Below are 18,345 nucleotides of genomic sequence, written 5' to 3' on the forward strand. Positions count from 1 at the left end.
CGGGTGCCACTTAGACTCTGGTCCCAGGTGTCGGCTTACGTCTTCGTCTGTGGTTGTCCTGTGGGTCAACTACCCCTGAAGCCTGACACCCATTAAAAAGCCAACTAACAAAAAAACCTTTATAACACATCTAATTGGCCAATCATTTTGAAGAGAATCCCAACTTAATTACTCCATTCCAATTGCTACACTTTGGGACACCTGCCTGTACCTACGCTACTTGTCTATATCTCTATAGCAGTTACGGAATGCCTGGGGCAAAGGAACCCTATGGTTGACCTCATTATAAGACATTTATAGTCCTGGTGCTATAAAATTGGCTGTTTAAGGCCTATTGCCTACAAGGGAGTTTTCATGCATGCAACTTGTATCTGCAACATCCCCCACCGAGGCCTGGCCTTTCTTCGAAGCCTAGGGCATGCTGTGGTCACGGTGCTTGGTATGGGGACCAGAAGGCTGTGCTACAGCCTGGCAGGTCTCCAGCAGGTGGTGTGTGCAAGAAATAAGGAGGGAGAGGCTGATGCAATAAGTTTCTCCCTGGGGAAATTCCTGAGGTGTATATTGGAATTCCTGGATGATGGAGGTTGGGCACCCACGTGGTGGTGATACAGCCTATTCAAAGGATTACAAAAAGGCACATTGAGCAAATCAACCCACAGTTCTTTATTCAACTTTGAACAGCAGGCAACGGCCAAACAGTGACAGAAGATTCGGCAAGCTGGAAGGCTGATGGAGATAGCTAGTCGGCAGGAAGGTTGCTCACAGCCTGGTGATAATTTCAGGCTGGGCTGGTAAAGATGGAGCTCTGGGGCTTAAGTCTCTTGACTTGCCCTAATGTGCTAGGCAGTGGCCTGAAGCACCTCTGCTTCCTTGTAGTGGGTCTGGATGGCAGCTCTGCAGGAGCTTCACACTGCACCTGCTTCTCTCTCTACTGACTAAAATCCAAGACCATGTGCTCCCGCTGAACAGGGGTTTTTATGCTTGCTTTGTCAGGTGGTAGCACCCTCCCACCAGCTTCCAGCTTACTTTAATAGTATAGAGCAGTGGTGACGAACCTATGGCACGGGTGCCAGAGGTGGCACTCGGAGCCATTTCTGTGGGCACCCAGGCCTTCACCCCAGCACAGAATTTGCTAGATGTGACTCAAGCCTTCCTCCTGCAATCCAAGACCCGTGGCTTGAGTGCTTGAGTGCTACTCTCAGTGCTATTTTAAACCGACATCTCCTTGGCTGCCAGGACTACACAAGAAGCTAGAAGGTGTGGAGACAGACGGATTATAACTGGAGCTCCTGCTCTGGGTCCCCTGATTCTTCCTCTTCAGGGGACCCTGGAAGGAAGCTATATTCCAAATTTCTCCATCTTCTTTCTATTGTATTTGTGTCCTCAGGTCACCAATATGGTTGAAACCTGTGATACAGCTGGGATCAATAGGTTGCGACACAAAAGTAAGTTTTAGTTGTAGGTTGGGCACTCTGTCTCCAAAAGGTTCGCCATCACTGGTATAGAGATTCACATTATTAACTCTTGCCTTACCAGGCAGTGGCTACAGCTGCAATTACAAAGTTCTTTAGTATTCAGAGGCCTCCTAGAGAGGTGATCAGTCTCCATAACAGCTCCTAACATGGAGAGGGCGCTATTCGCAACAACCAGCATACCTATGCATTGGCAGGGGTGTTGCACATCAACCTCACATTGTGTGCTGACTGCAATGTCAGCCCAAACACTTATAAACCGGAACTTAATGGACATACTGGGGCAGATTTACTTACCCGGTCCTGTCGCGATCCCTGCGGTGCATTGTCCGATGAGGATTCGGGTCTGCCGCCATTCACTAAGGTCGTGCGTCCAATTTCCTTTATGTGTTGCTTCTCCACTGAGATCCACCGGAGTTCACTTTCTTCTTCCTGGTGCTTGATCTTGCGACCCAATTTTGTTTTTAAATTCTGCAGTTTGTCCGAATCCGTCGGGTTGTCCGACGGCACGCCCCCGATTTCTGTCGCATGCAAGACGGCGCCGATGAGCCACAATCCGATCGCGTGCACCAAACACCCGCAAAAAGGAAATATTCAGGAAACCCGACAGAATCATGGTCTGCGGAGCCTTAGTAAATGAGCCCCATTGAGTTCAGTTCATGGTTCAGTTCGGTTTATGAGCGTTTTGGGTCAGACGTTCAAGCCAGCACACAATGTGAGTTTGATGCGAGTTGCACGATTGTGGGCAATAGGTCTTGTATTGCAAGGACCCTGCAGCAGTTTTAAAGATATGTTCATGATTCTGTGGACATCTGGTAATTCTATTCATTAATTTTAGGGTATTTTTGTATATTATTTATCCATTTATTGAGTTGTTTTATTATCTGTATTTTATTATATTTACTCTATATATGAAGTATTTTGTTTGCACATACATTTATATTTTACATATAAATTTAAATGATTTATTTTTTTAGCATGTTTATGGTATTTGAATAAATTTCATTTTTGGAATTGGAAATTGTGCATTTTTCTTACATATTTTAAGGCTTTTTAATACTGGACTTTATCTCTGAACACATCATGACCTCATTACAATGTACAAATACCTGAACGGACAGTACAAGGATCTCTCCAAAGATCTTTTTATACCTCGGCCTGTGACCAGGACAAGGGGACATCCTCTACGCCTAGAGGAGAGGCGATTCTACCATCAACATAGACAAAGGTTCTTTACTGTAAGAGCAGTGAGACTATGGAACTCTCTGCCGCAGGAGGTTGTTATGGCCGACTCTATGTACATGTTCAAGAGAGGCCTGGATGCCTTTCTGGAGAGAAAAAATATCACGGGTTATGGGTATAAAACATTTATTTAATTCTTAAAGGTTGGACTTGATGGATTTGCGTCTTTTTCCAGCCTTATGTACTATGATACTATGTCCTCTGTAAAAGTCTACATAAGGTGTGCTGCTATCTATTCTTTCATAAATTAGTTGTGTCCGAGTTTTGTTTTCTTTTTTGTAATGCATTTTATACCCTCTTTGGTTATTTTTGAAAAATGGCAAGAAAAAGTGTTTTAAATTATTGTCTTGGGGTGCCTAAAAAGTTTCCCCAAATATATGCCACATTTTTCCATTCTGCCTAATCCTAAATTTTTTTGACACAACTAATACTTCTTCCACAATGTCCAGTCTAAAGTTTAGCACCAAACCATTCCCAAAGTTTGGGGAGAAAAACCCCCAGCAGCGATGTGTTGTTCTGAAAAAATAAAGGTTAAATCTCATTTACCTATCTAGGGTCAGAACTCAATATATAAGGACCAATATCTGGATGGACACTGTACTGTATAGGGTTCAGTCCTTCTAATGATTATTAAGGATTATTATTCCAAAAAGATTAGGTATTTGAGTTGTAGGAAACAATTCCAAGCTCTAGTCTTGCCCATTGCTGTTGTTACTCATCTTTTATTATTCAATGTTTCCCCTGGGTTGGAGAAGTTGACCTTCCATTGGTGACACCTGAAAGATATTCATTCACCTCAGGACTTCAGGGTTCGGTCACACGTTGCAGTTAAAACTGCATCGCAATCAGCTTTGAGGTGGTTTTAGGTGCAGTTTTGTCAATTTAACAGGTGAGAGACATGAACTGAACGAGTGAATTTGATTTTGAAGGGGAAACCTGCTCCCCTTCAGAAAAAGTAACCCCTCTTACTACATCTGCTTCTATAGGGGAGTGACTAAACTCTTTAGGAGGTGATAAGTTGGGAATTCCTGAACTGTAGGATACATGCAATGCTAAAATAATTACATGGGAAAAGGCTCCGACCTCTCTACCTGGAAGGAGAAAGTGGCTGTCTGCAAATTCACTTAACTTTAATAGACAACCAATAAGAGATTCTCCTGAAGGATGGGTACCCTCCTAGTTTTAACATATCATATAGAACTGTATATCATATATCACGTAACATATATCATATAGCATGAGTAACCTTCTCCCTCCCACAAAGTTAATTCATACATTAAATTTGAAGAAGCAAGACTGCCCCACTGTGGATGTAAAGCAGTATAACATGTTATAAGAAAGGTAGCTTGCATTGTCTTGGTCTCCATATCATCAGTAGAGATGTGGAATGTGCTGTCTGCTGTTACCTTACACCATGGGCATAGTAATCAGCATTGTACGGGGCCCAGGTCTGGAGGGGCCCCCTCATCATCACACCACCACCACGTCATACAGTGTGTGCTGGCAGACAGTATATTAAAAGGCGGGGTCGAAGGGGCTCCTGCAGAGTATATTAATAGGGGGGCTTGCTGGACGGTATATTATTAGGTGGGGAACCTCCTAGACAGTATATTATTTGGTGGAGAACCTCCTGGTCAGTATATTATTAGGGGGGGGGGGGGCTTCATGGACAGCATATTATAAGTTGGGGGGGCCTCCTGGACAGTATATTATTAGGTGGGGGGCCTCCTGGACATTATATTATTAGGTGAGGGGGCTTCCTGGACAGTACATAATTAGGTGGGGGGGGCTTCTAGATAGTATATTATTAAGTGGGGGGCTTCCTGGACAGTATATAATTATGTGGGGGTCTCCTGGCAGTATATTATTAGGTGGGGGGTCCTGGTCAGTATATTATTTTGTGAGAGGGCTCCGGGACAATATATTATTAGGTGGGGGACCTCCTGGACAGTATATTATTAGGTGAGCTCCTTTCGCGAAATGCTGCTTAAGACATGTATGAATTCTGTGGCAATACGTCAGTCATGCACATGTATCACAGTTTTTCAGCTGCCACTTTTTCAAGTTGCCTTAAGTTGGCCTACTTAATCAATGCAATGCATCTTGAATGTTTCCCATTTGTGATGCATGTGATGAGTTTTGCGACTTTTTGTTGTGTGCAACTTTTTAGTCCCCAATAGTAGCTCCCAAACATATTAGGCACAAGAATGGTACAATTTCAGAGCACAAAACTCTCTGCATTAAATCCTGGAGGCAGCTAACTTTGGTACGCTGCATGATTCTGCACCTTAAAAATTTCAAACTGTGAAAAGTTGCTCAAAAAGAAAGCAATAAGAGTGATACATGTCCCTTACAGAGAAGAATTATTATCTGCGAGGAGTCCACCAAGATGAAGGCCAGGACAGATCAGAGGTAGAAGGTTGCAGCTGATTTATACAGCAAGTGATTTTTTGGCAGTATATAATGTAATGTGCAGTATATTCCCAGCTGGTATATATTTATGTATGTGGTGTATTCATTACTTCAATATAATTAGTATTGTACAGATATGTGGGTACTGGTGTGGGGATATAAATTTATGTGGACCTATATTTGAGTATATTGCACCAGGGCTGATTGGGGTCTCGTCACGCCACTGCCATACACCCACACTGCCGATCAGAATCAGAGAACAACACATTTCCTAAATGTTAAGGTCATTGTGCAGTCCTATGTGAATATATATTAACAATTTGTATTTTTAGCTTATTTTATAAACTGTATATATTCTAAAGCACAGAATAAAAATGTAACAAGCCACTTGTGAAAAATTCCCCAGATAAGTCTATGGAGACTCAGATCAGATAAGAATAGTGTGAGGAGGTTATGTACACAAATGGGCATTACTGAAAATTCTGTAAATGTATATTGGGGCCTATGCTCCAGATGTTTTTTTTTTACAACCCTAGCAACGTCTGTGCATAAAGCATATAGCTACTGTAACGCTGTAAAGGGAAATGTTACAGGGAGCAAGACTTCAATGGTAGTTCCACTAATTTCTGTGCACTCAGCTCCCCCTGGTGGTAATGTCAGGGAGACAGTTTTATCACTTGCTATATAAAGGGAGGCATGAGATTTACACATAGATAGAGAACTATAACTCTAGTGCAAAAACACTGAAAAATATCGTCTTCAGAGGGAACACCACCTTAATAACTTCTTTTCCACTTTTTTCTGCCAAATCTAGAAAATTGGTTTAAAATAGATTACAGTATTTTTTGTAATTTAAAGGAAGCCTACCATTTGATTTGATGCATTATGAAGCAAATATACCTTGAGAATGCTGTATCTACACTGATGCAAGATCATACCTTGATTAATCCCTGAGATGAGTGGTTTTGCTGAAAAAAAACATTATACCATTCAGGACCTTGGGAAAGCTGGGTCAGGCAGGCTACCTAGATCACCATATTAGACACTGAGCTTGTAGTTACAAATGGAGGTTAGTCAAGCATGACTTATCAACCTGAGCTGGCTCACTCATACACAGCAGCTGGGGGATGGTGCAGCGATTGATTATTCTGTCTGGCAGGGAGGACAGTGATTGCATCATATTCTCCTGAAGAGAAAGACTCACATGCTAGGAGAAACGTGGAAGCAAGCGCTGAACCAGCCAGAGAAGTGGCAGAGCTTCATTATCAGAATGTTATATCTATTTTATCAGCAAAATCCCTCAGCTTAGGGATTAACCAAGATATGATCCTGTATCAGTGTGTCTACAGAATTCTCAAGATAAGTTGATTAATTCTTAAAGGAAACACTCATTTATGCACTCAGACCCAATAATATTATTTTCGCCCAAGGCCATAACACAGACTAAAAATAGCATTTTCAGATTTCAAATTATCATCTCTAGTACAATATAGACTCCCAGATCTACAGACTTTGCTCTAACTCACTCAAAACTGACATAAAGAGCTCCTCCGAAATTGGTGTGTTTTACTTCTCATATTACCTAACTTTGTTTTTGTAATTTATTTGAATTATCTTACTGTAGATACTTTCTTCTATATTCTGTGCATGACTATAGGGGCTGCCATCTGGGCTCTTGTAACACCATTTAGAGACATGCTTTACACTTGCCTAATAACCATAGACAGAGATAGTCTAGAGCCAACACATTGAGGTCTTTATGTAGTTTTGCAGGAATACTCTCTGCAGATAAGGGTGTATCAACTGTCATCTATTGACTGTGGATGCAACAATGGCATTTCTATAGAGAGGTTTGCTTCTGTTGTAATATCATGTTTATGATGTCAATGAGGTGACTGCTGTACAGAAAAACCCTAGAAAATTATCAAGAGCCTGTATTTTATTAGGCAAAGAATTACAGGAAATAGTACTTTTTACAAAATATAAAAATTCCTAAACAAAAAAATATGTTCAACAGTGGTGACACATTGAGTTTAAGGAAAAATAATGCAGCATTTCCATGCAGTGGTAGCCTTCCAATCCTTTCAGTATTTTTATAGGCAAAAAATATTGATGACCTATCCTTTAGGATCACCATATTTTACCCCATACCCTAAAGTAGGGCATGAAATGTCCTTTCTAGAATTCGATCTTTACTCATTAAAATTCAGCTCCAAAACAATGGTGAAGAGGAATATAGCCTCTTCAATTGATATTTCACTTAAAATTCCCTTTTTAAGTGAAATAATACCCATTTAATTATAAAAAAAAAATCTCCTAGAAAGTCAAGAGACTGGATCTAGAATCTGCATCTAGAATCTTCTGTTCTTCTTCTGTTGCCAAATTACAGAAGATAATTTATTTTTAAGCTGTATCAGGATTGTGGTTCTTGGAGTTGCCTGTATCTCACAGAACCACAGGCCTGGTGCAGTTTGAAAGGGAAAATTCTCTGTTTTCTGTTAATTTTCACAACTTTGAAGGAGATTTTTTTAATAGGCAAAATGGGCTAGATTTTAAGTTGCAACAAAAGAAGCATCACACAATCACCATTTATTTTAAATGTATTCAATTAACAGAATCCAACCTATGTACAACATCAAAAATATTTATATGCATGTTACAAATCCTCATCTTCATCTTCCTCATCACTTATAACATATTTCTTGTGCTTTTTGTTGGCTTTGTCTTCATCATCCAATTTCCTCTTCTTGGATGGTTCTCCCTCCTAGGTAGGGAGACAAGGTGAAACAAATGTAAACTATAAATACAGATAATTTTCTTTGGAAGAGCATCTGTCATTTTAGTTACTTTTCATACTGTGTGAGGGGAATTTTGTAAACAATTTATAAAGAAACATTTTTCTCTACTAATAAAACAGAAACCATCTTGTTGAAAATATTGTTTTCAATTTGAATAGTGAGCACTAGGGTTGCACAGATAACAGAATTTTTAGTGCAATATATTACCCCGAAAAATATAATGATACTTGATACAATACTTTGAAGAAAAGAATATTGTATTATCTGAATGTTTAGCGTACGGTCACATGGGGCGTTTAGAATCGCATAAGCATTTCCATTGTAACACTTTGGATAATTAATGGTCTTAGTTACATAAAAATCCTCCCATTGACTACCAGCAAGTATGTAGTCTAATGGATAGAGGCTCTGTATCTCTATGGCAGGTGGAGTGTAGATTGCGAGTTAAAACCCCAGGCTGGGAAAAAAACTATTTAATTGAATAATATAAAGACCTTGCGTCTGGGGAAACCCTGAGAGATGTAGAGACACCATATATGGACAGATGGCGATATCTCCCTGATGACGGGGTCCCTGCTCTGCCGCTAACCCGGATTTCCGGCCCTACAGACAGATACTGTACTAGGGGTCTGTACAACAGTAAAAGTCATTCAGTACTGCAAGTGACAGAAACAGTAATTAACCGTTCGGTCTTTGAAAGTATTGCACAAGGATCAATGTTTCGATGCATAGTGCAACCCTAGTGTGCACTGTCCGCATATCCTATATAAATGTCTGTTTATTTAGGTGTCCTTGCCTGTCAAAGATAACAAAATTTGCACTGCTCAACTAACAGGGCCAACAGCTTCCTGGCAGGAACAGCTAGGTATTTTTTTTTATGTAAAAATCTTATAACACATTCATATAGGACAATGGAGGTTACAGAGACTCTATTTGGTGCATGCAAGAGTAGCTGCCCAAAGCCCAAATAGTATATGTTTGAAAGACTGAAGATGGGACATCCTTGCCAGCGTTCAGTGTTACCAAGAAAGAACTGCGGTAGAACACAAAATATACCCCAAAATGACATTATCCCCCCTGCACAAGAAGCTATAAAGGAAGCTAACCCGATTCTCCTCCCTCCGAATATTTTCATATCATTCTACCAGAACACTGTGAGTAAGTAAGTAATAAGAAAAGTACCGAGAGGAAGTGAGTGTTGTCTTGTGTTTTTACTTAGAACGGTGTTTCATGAGAACTGAACACCCCACTGCATTATACAACCCACGGAATCCATCGGTTTAACTAAAAGGATCCGGATAGTGAGAAAATCTTTGTTTTGCTGACCAGGGGTGCCACTCACCTTTTCTTCTACAAATGTGTATTTCTCTCACTGTGCAATAAATAAATAAATGTGGCCTAGTATTGAAGATGTAAAATACCCATCATTGGACCATGTGGAAATATGCTTACTGTGCAAGGCTACATTCTCACAAATATATGTTACCACAACGGCAGTGTGAATGAGGCCTTAGTAGTACTAGACTCACCTCCTCATCACTGTTCAGTTTCTTTGCTTTGAGCAGTCTCTGAGCTTTGTCTTCATCTGAACCTTCATCACTGTCCGATGAGTAGATTCGGGCTCTTTCCTCTACAAAATGATCATGTCAAGAGTTACTATGAACCACGTTCATATAATCATTCAAATACTTTAGAGAGAAAATGTTTATAGAATGTTTAAATAAGTGTTCAAAAGCAGAACTTATACCTTTACCACGACTAAAAAAAACTTAAGGCAAAAAAAAAAAAAAAAACAGCACCAGACTGAATTTTTAAATGGAACTTGGAATGAAGGGATATGAGACAATAAAAGAGCAAGTGATTTGATCTTAGCCATCAGAAACCATGCCCCCTGGTGGACATGAGTAAAATGAAAACTGTGATAAGGCCTTTGCCAAGCTTCTTTTATTTACCTCTGCCTCCTTTATATCTGTTCTTGATAGCAGCCAGGCTTATTGACTCCTCTCCCTCGTCATCATCATCATAACGATCAGGCTCCAGGTAATTTGCACTCAGACCTCGCTGGTGTTGCCTCTCCTTGATTCTGCGCTGCTGTGACTCTCTACGGATTGAAGCTCTCAGTCTCTCTTCTTCTTTCTGCATGGAAAAACAAAGGATTAACTAAAACTACACACCAATGTATATATTTTTCAGATAGACTGTGTATATAGTTCAATTAAAAATAATGATGATCCTTTATGCCCTACAACACATAACAAGTCAAATATATTACCTTTATCATTTCTGTCCTCTGAGACTCTGGATCACGACCTGCCATGGGAAGAATCCTGATCTTCTGAGTCTTCGAACATCTATCTGCCAGGGACAACGTCATCTTCCTATGAGTTGCGCTGTCTGTGGAGTGAGGCCTGAATACAAAAAAAAAAGAATATACGACATGCTGTAAAACATCTGATGTAAAAGGTCCATTAATAGTTACTAAAAGACAATTAAATAAGGGCCTTCAATACAAAACCCCCAAAAATTTCCAACACCAAATTTCTAGGTGGCTGCTTGACTCTTGAAATCTATCCAGCCCTGTATTATGCTGAAAAATGCTGAAGAAAGCTGTGAGGAAGTCTTCATACGGCAGCAAATAATGTTCTGACACATTACATGAATACAATGAAAATCAATCATTTTAACTTGCATTCGCATAGGTGTTTATTATACTTCATAGTTCAGAAACCATTAAAATAACGACAGACCCAAAATGTATGTTTTCCACATGATTTGAGACCAGTCATAAAAAAATCCAGAAAAAAGAAGCAAAAGTTCTGCTGTCAACACTGCCAAAATCTAAAATAGCTAGAAATGAAAGAAAAGGCCTACCTGAAGGTCAACTTGGTCTTGAATACAGCCTGACCCTGCAAACCTGTTCCTTGTCTGATAAAAAGATGGTTGTGGTCTCCTTGTAATGGAGCTTTGTACACATCAAACACTTCATTACCCAAGTGTAAAGACATGCTGGAAGAAAAAGGACAAACATGATGTAAAAAGACAAGTCACAATGTGAAAGATGATAAGTACAACAACCCTGACACTCACCTGCCATCAGACCACTTGACAATACGAGCATTACTTTCCCTAACATCGTGTCCTTCCTCGTCCCTGCGGGTTCTCCACCTGATGGTATTTTCTACCTATTTGAAGAGCAAAAATCAAAACAATGAATACTTCATGTCACAGACAAACTATCATTAATAAGAATTACATGGACAAAGCTATAAAATAAGAGGGTTTAGAATATAAAGGAGATCCTCAGCAGCAGTTATGCAACTCGTATATATTCCAAGTCTCAGCTCTTGCATCCCGAGGCCCAAGTAAGGTTAGACGGGTAGATAGATGTATATTTATATTGTACTTGAAAAGATCCAAAAAGCATGATTTGGTCCGCATTGTGGAACTTTGCACCGTGCCAGATGTGATATCCAAATTCATTCCTGATCAATTTTATTAATTTACTAGTGCTTGAGGTTGATATATAGATGAAGTAGATAAAATAATGCAATCAAAAGAACTAATACCTTTAATTTTAACCTAGTTCTTCCTTCTTCATCCAACATTTCTTCATCTTCAAACTCATCTTCATAATATTGTGGATCAAAGGGTCTAAACAAAAAGTACATTAGTAAGCAGAGTTAAAAACAATGTAACACCGGTACATTTGTTAACTCCTTAAGGACGCAGCCATTTTACAGCTTAAGGCTCAGCCCCATTTTTTTTTTTGAATGGTCAAAATCCTGTGGATAGGGCCTAACTTGCTTGGTGGGAAAGCCCCTTTAAAAGGAAATCTACCATCAAAATCAAGCATAATAAACCAGGTACACTTATTCATAGATCCAGGCACTGTGACTGTGGTGATCTTATATTTGTTATCCATAGCCTCCTTCCCTCTATAATCAACTTTTTAATTTTTTTCTCTAATGAGCCTGAAGGACTCTGGGGCAGTGGGTTCCATAATTCCTCAGTGCTGTAGCTTCACAGGCTTTTACAATGAGCAGAGTAAGTCTCCCCTGCACTTCCTGCTACTGCTATAACACAAACAGAGGGAGAGGGGAAATATCAGGGGGTTGAGTGAGACACGTTCTGCTCATTTTAACAGCCTGTGAATTCGCATCACAGAGGGGTTCTGGTAGTGCAGCCGAGTCCTTCAGGCTCATTAGCACAATTCTAAAGTTGATTTAAGAAGGAAGGAGGCCATGGATAAATATAAGATTACCACAGTCACAGTAAGTGTCCCTGGTTTATCCTGCTTGATTTTGGTGGTAGATTTTCTTTAAATATATCATGAAGTTCCCATTTAAAAATCATATTACTCTCATTCTCCACATGTAAATGATATTAAGGATTTTAAAAGCATATTGTTGAAGGGATAGTTGCCCCCATGAAGGGAGCATATCACAGCTAGTGCTGCTCTTTATAGGGAGCAAGTGGAAAGGGGTTTAATGAACATCACGGAGGCATCACATTGCATGAATGTCCTTTTTGATCACACAACCCATTTATAAAAAGTAGCTAAAGAATGAATATCACCTTTCCAATGGATACATCATGAATTAGTGGTACCCATCTTATTCTCACACTCTATAGAACAGACAAGAACAGTATTTTGACAGAGGCTAGAAAATGTATGCGTGTCTGTCAGAGAACTTTGACCTTCACTTTACAATCTGAATACAAGACATTTAGATCATCAAAGAGTAACCCGTTACGTTTGCACTGAATATACTTTACCTAGGCTCAACACTGAGAAAGTTGGGAAGCTTCACAAAGTACAAGTCATTTCCAAGGTCTGTGTTTACTTTAGGAATCTCTACTTCTATTCTGGTCTCGGGAATTGGTTCCTCCTCCTCCCGTTGATCTTGATCCATTCCATCTTCATCCTGAAGCATCATAAAAAAGATCATCAAATCTGAGAAATGCAACATATTATTTAAATGCCCAGGCCTATAGCCCAATACAAGTTTTATATTTCTTGCCATTTGAACTTTCAGTGAATGACAAAATAGTCAGGCAGATGCAGCTAAGATAATCTCCAAAAATCCTGCAGTTGCTTCTCATTGCTGATTATATAATAAGGGAGCAACTTGTTGCAAATTAAAAATTCTTAGATCTCACTTTATGTAGCTATAACATTCACAGAGATTTGAGGGGAGATGGTCACTCAGTTGAGTGCATGATAACATAAAGAAGGAAAATATGATAGGGTGAGCAGACATTTCCTCTGTGTCAAGACAGACCACCAGGGATCATATAAGCTTTGGGACAGAAATAGTAGGGTAATTGCTGAGGCAATTACTACTGAATTTAGTAAACTCAGTTTGCCAGAAGACAACGGTTTACAGACCTATTTGTATGTCTGTAAGGCTTAGTTCAAGGCTGTGTTTGGATCCCTGGTATTATCTTGAAGCAGAAAACGATGATAACGTAGGTCTAACAAATCAATTAAAATGTCCATTAGTGGACTTACAGTTGGTGTCCATTTGCAACTCTTATGTTAATAGAGAAAGAAAATAGTGCTGCAGCTTTTGTCTAACTTTCTGCCCAAATAATAGAAGTACTAACAAAAGCCATTAAAAGTCCACTGAAATCAAAGGACATTTTAACACTTATTTAGGCAAGAAAAAAAAAAGGAAGTCACAGGTGTGAAATGGGCCTTAGAAAGAGTGCTGAATGAGGTGCCTTGACAGCCAATGTCCATGGGTTCCTACCATTGGTTGGCCTGGTGTTGGAGGCTTCTCTTCACCACCACTGTCTGAAGAGATATCATCAGCATCGCCAAACAAATCAGCAGCACCTTTATTTCCCTCTATTTAAAAAAAAAAAATGTAATTATTTAGACATGAAATTTCATGCATGACAAAGTTTCTATAAACAAGAAACACAGACGTTTGGACATTATTACACGACTGTCACTCATTTTAAATCACATGCACAAAGTAAAAAAGATCATGCTTCTAGTGCACACATTACATCAATGCTAACAGAAACGTACACCAGGGACACCATACCTTTAGGCGCATCCCCATCACTATCTAATTCGGAGTCTGACTGCCTCTTCTTTTTCTTAGGCCTCTGACGCACAATCTCTTCTTCACTGTCGCTTCCTCTCCCTGAGACTATGAAAGACAGCAGAAAATATGTTGTACACTATTTATATATATAAGAACAATATGTTGTGTCAGTAGTAGAAATGTAACGGACCTGATTTGTGTTCTTGCTCTTCTACATCTGAATGTTGCTGCTCGTCGTCAGAGCGGTGGCCATCAAGTTCATCGTCATCATCTGAATGGCGTCTACGATCATCATCTGAATGGCGTCTACGATCATCATCTGAATGGCGTCTACGATCATCATCTGAATGGCGTCTACGATCATCATCTGAATGGCGTCTACGATCATCATCTGAATGGCGTCTACGATCATCATCTGAATGGCGTCTACGATCATCATCTGAATGGCGTCTACGATCATCATCTGAATGGCGTCTACGATCATCATCTGAATGGCGTCTACGATCATCATCTGAATGGCGTCTACGATCATCATCTGAATGCTGTCGCTCTTGGTCTTCATCATCGGAATGTTGCTGCTCATCATCTGACCGCTGTCGTTCCAGCTCATCATCAGAGTTCTGAAGCTTTGGCTCATCATCATCCGATCCCTGATGCTCGTGTTCTTCTACATCAGAATGCTGTCTCTCATCATCAGAAGGTCTCTGTTCATCGTCATCTGAATGATGCTGCCGATCCTCCTCATCAGATTGATGGTTTTCATGGTCATCTCCATCAGACTGCCTGTGCATCTCTTCATCTGATCTCATAGTTCTGTCATCATCCGAATGCTGTGCTTCATCATCTGAGTTCTGCATTTTTTCCTCATCATCAGACTGGTCACTTTTATCCTCTCTGCCCCATTTTTCATCTTCAGAATGGGCATCTTTATCTGATCCCTCGGCTTCAGAGTGGTGGCTGCTGTGATCAGATCGGCGTCCTCCATCGTCATCTTCATCCTGAAAGTTTTCGGAGCCACTGTGCTGTTCAGCATCTGACTGATCATTTTCCTCTTGATCAGAGTGGACATTACCCTCAGATTGATTATCAGACCGCTCTGATCGGTTGTAACTCCCACTACGTTGGGACCCAGCTTCATCATCACTGTCATCTCCAAATAGTTCTCTGTTGCTGGGTTTTGAGGCAGAATGTCCATCATCGTCATCATCCCGTTCACTGTCACTCGCAGAAGCGTTACTCACAGAGCCAGCGTTTCTTGGTTCCGAGTCAGAGCCAGATCCGGAGTCTGAGTCTTCTAAAGATAGAAATAATAGGTCAAATTCTGATACAACAATAAGAGGATGATGGCACAGAAGACTTTGCTGCAGGGCATGTTAGTCCCTCGACCAGGCACTCGCTACAATCTTCTATGCTGAACGGTCACTAATTTATCGCACAATTCTACTTCTGCTGTAGAAATATACAATGCACAGTCCTCCTGCCAAGGGGAGAGGGACTTGGTCATGTGTTGGTGTATGATAAATTGACCAGAAAAATGTTGTGCCATGTAAGGCAAGTATGACAGAATCTGCAATGTTTACCTCCAGAACAGCCTCTAAGCCATCTCAGGAAGGCTGAATCCAGTGTTCGGCTACAGCAATCAATGTGATATCACTGCTGCAGTCTCTATTTGCAAAGACCAGCAATGACCTGAGCCACATGCCAAAACGTAGAGGAAGAAAGAGGCAAGCATCACCATAATTTACACTTTACTGCATCCCTGCCAGCACTTCCAGATCTGCCATAGGAATTATCCAGGCAGGATGCCCGATGCCAGGACTGTGCTCTACAGAAGTCGCAAAGCTGAGCAGTAGTTAAGCCTTGAGCTTCCGAACCTTGATTACAGCAGCTCATTTATTAAGGGTCGCACGCACGGTTGTCGGACTGCACCATTTTCGGGTCTAAATGGAAGTGTGTGCACTGGATTTGTGGAGCATGCGATCCTTTTTGAGGCACAGCTGCGCTGGCTTCCACGCCGTGCTGTCAGAATGTATCGACTGATACGGACTGAGCACGGGATTTAACTTTCAAATTGTGTCGCAATCCCAAGCACTTGTATGCGCAACAAAAAAGAAGAACTCCGGTGGACCTGAGTGGGGAAGCGACACATACAGGATATTGTGCGCACAATCTTAGTGAATCGCGGCACGGTGCATTAAGTGAGTTCTGTGAACTCCGGTGACCCTGTAAGTAAATGTGCCTCTATGTCTTCCATACTGTGGGGCTCATTCAGAGCACTAGGAGAGAATAAACCATCAGCCCTATAGGACCTGCTGTGGGTCCAGGGTGACTAGTCCCATCATGGTTAGTTATTAGGACCAAACCAACTAAAAACTGATGCAGCGCTGCCCCAGTGGTACTGCCCACCCAGGAGCTCTCAGCCATAGTGGTGAAGCCACCCCATGCAGACATAGCGCCTCTACATCTAGGATCCGGAGTGCCCAGGTTCCCGCCGCACTCACCCTCACGTTTCCGCTCATTATCGGACTCTGCATCACTGCCGAACAGACCCTCCAACGCGTCCATGTCCGGGCCGCACCGCTCAGAGGAAGTGCGCAGGAGCGGAAGTCACTACAGGGAGGAAGTCATTACACCGGAGACCATAGAGAGGAGAGAGTCTGCAGAGCGGGAGCCGTTACACAGAGCTCTCCATGTGGAACTGTAATCTCCACAGTCACTGTAGCGGCCCTTTTACTATTGTGCGACTTTTACCCTCATACGACCAAGTGCATGCCGGGAAATGTAGTTCGGAAGGTACGCCTGGAATGGCATCAAAGCACTTTACAGCACCGACTGCTGTGACATGAAGATGACTTGTTCGCACGAACGATTGTTTTTCCCATAATTAATTTAGATAAAATCAATAATAAAAATTTGTCGCTGGTCTGCAATTAGGTGAAAACTGGTTAAATCAACACAAAAACATCTGCCACATAACTGGAAGCACAGGGGGCACACACAATTTACTGCTTTTAATAAGCAATTGTCTTTTATAAAGGGTGAAACGGGAATGGGACAATGATATCACGCTCCTGTCACACAGAGGGGAGGCTGCTCCAGGGAATTCACCACTAAATGATGGTGTCAGTACATACTGCTAGGCTTGCATCACATTCCATTATGGAGAATATTACATTCATTATCACTGTGCTGTGCAGAGAAGCTTATACTTTGTTACACAATGAAAGGCGTAAAAGGTGGAGATTTCTTATGAAGAATGAGACACAGTTCTGTTGTTGTATCTATATTGCTAGTTTACTGATCTAAATATGTTTTATGTACTGAAATAAATGGATCACTCTTTGAGACCACTTCTGGTCCCAGTGCTAGAAGTACTGAAATAATCACAAATTCTTGTGCGACACATTTTCAACATACTTCATGGTACTTAACGAAAGATTTAAAGGGCACACAGGGAACGCTCAGAGTCACACAACAATAGAAAACGCCAAGCGGATAGTACCCAAGTAAATAAAGGACCTACTTTAAACATAATTGGGATAATGAACAGGAGGAATGCACTAGGTTTTTTGGTTACTGTTTTGTTTAAAATGAATAGTTAAATGGGTGCAGGTTTGGCACCCAACAGGTTAATCTAGTGAACATAAATAATGGAATAATGTATTTGTGGGTGAGATAATAATGCTTAATGGCAAGTGAAATGCGCAAAAATTGTAGAGAGGCAAAAATAAGCTGTAACTTTATACTTACTGCATATTGGATTTGTACTGTATCCAGAAACTCACAATAAAGCTGTTTAAAAAAAAAAAAAAAAATGTGGATTATTATAGCGACCATGCCACCTCCACACCACGTGGGAACGGGTGTGAAGGGGTATGGCCACTGGTGAGGTGGACCGGACGAGACATTCACAACTGAATATTTGCAGGTTTCAAAACTACGCCAGGTATGACCGCAAGCACAGTGTGCCGGCATGTAAATTATGAGGTCTAAGCTTCATGATGTATCAGCCATGGCATGATACATTTCCCCCAGTGTCTGTTTCTCCAGGTACTTGGCGGTGTAGGAGAGGAGGGATGAGTGCCTCCCCTCTCCATATAGAAGTGAGCGGACATGTCCTATTTTTCGCCCTGCATGGTCACAGTGCGGTGAGACAACATGAGCTCATTGCACAGTGACCAGGCGCCATAGCCTTAATGGGGACCAATACTCGTCCGCAAATGGTCTGGATGCATATTGGTCCCCATTATGTTTGTGTGAATGAGCCCTTTTAATTTGGAACCATATACAATTAAAGAAATTAAAAAAATCAGCCAGGGATCAAATAATTACGTTTTTCCACTGACAAAGACATGAACAGTCTTT

At 41.0% G+C, this 18,345-nt stretch overlaps 1 protein-coding gene across 1 annotated transcript; it reads right to left on the minus strand.

Moving 5' to 3' along the window:
• Positions 1-7,045: 7,045 nt before the first annotated feature.
• On the minus strand, positions 7,046-16,685 carry LEO1 (LEO1 homolog, Paf1/RNA polymerase II complex component). The gene is made up of 12 exons (XM_072148213.1): positions 16,482-16,685; positions 14,171-15,274; positions 13,978-14,085; positions 13,678-13,775; positions 12,701-12,849; positions 11,491-11,575; positions 11,012-11,106; positions 10,796-10,930; positions 10,197-10,332; positions 9,877-10,060; positions 9,454-9,554; positions 7,046-7,890 (listed from the first exon to the last, which is right to left on the minus strand). The coding sequence occupies exons 1-12, from the start codon at positions 16,543-16,545 to the stop codon at positions 7,783-7,785; spliced, it is 2,367 nt and encodes a 788-aa protein (XP_072004314.1). The 5' UTR covers positions 16,546-16,685; the 3' UTR covers positions 7,046-7,782.
• Positions 16,686-18,345: the final 1,660 nt, after the last annotated feature.

This window comes from Engystomops pustulosus, chromosome 4 (assembly GCF_040894005.1).
Source record: "Engystomops pustulosus chromosome 4, aEngPut4.maternal, whole genome shotgun sequence".
Taxonomy (NCBI): Eukaryota; Metazoa; Chordata; class Amphibia; order Anura; family Leptodactylidae; genus Engystomops; species Engystomops pustulosus.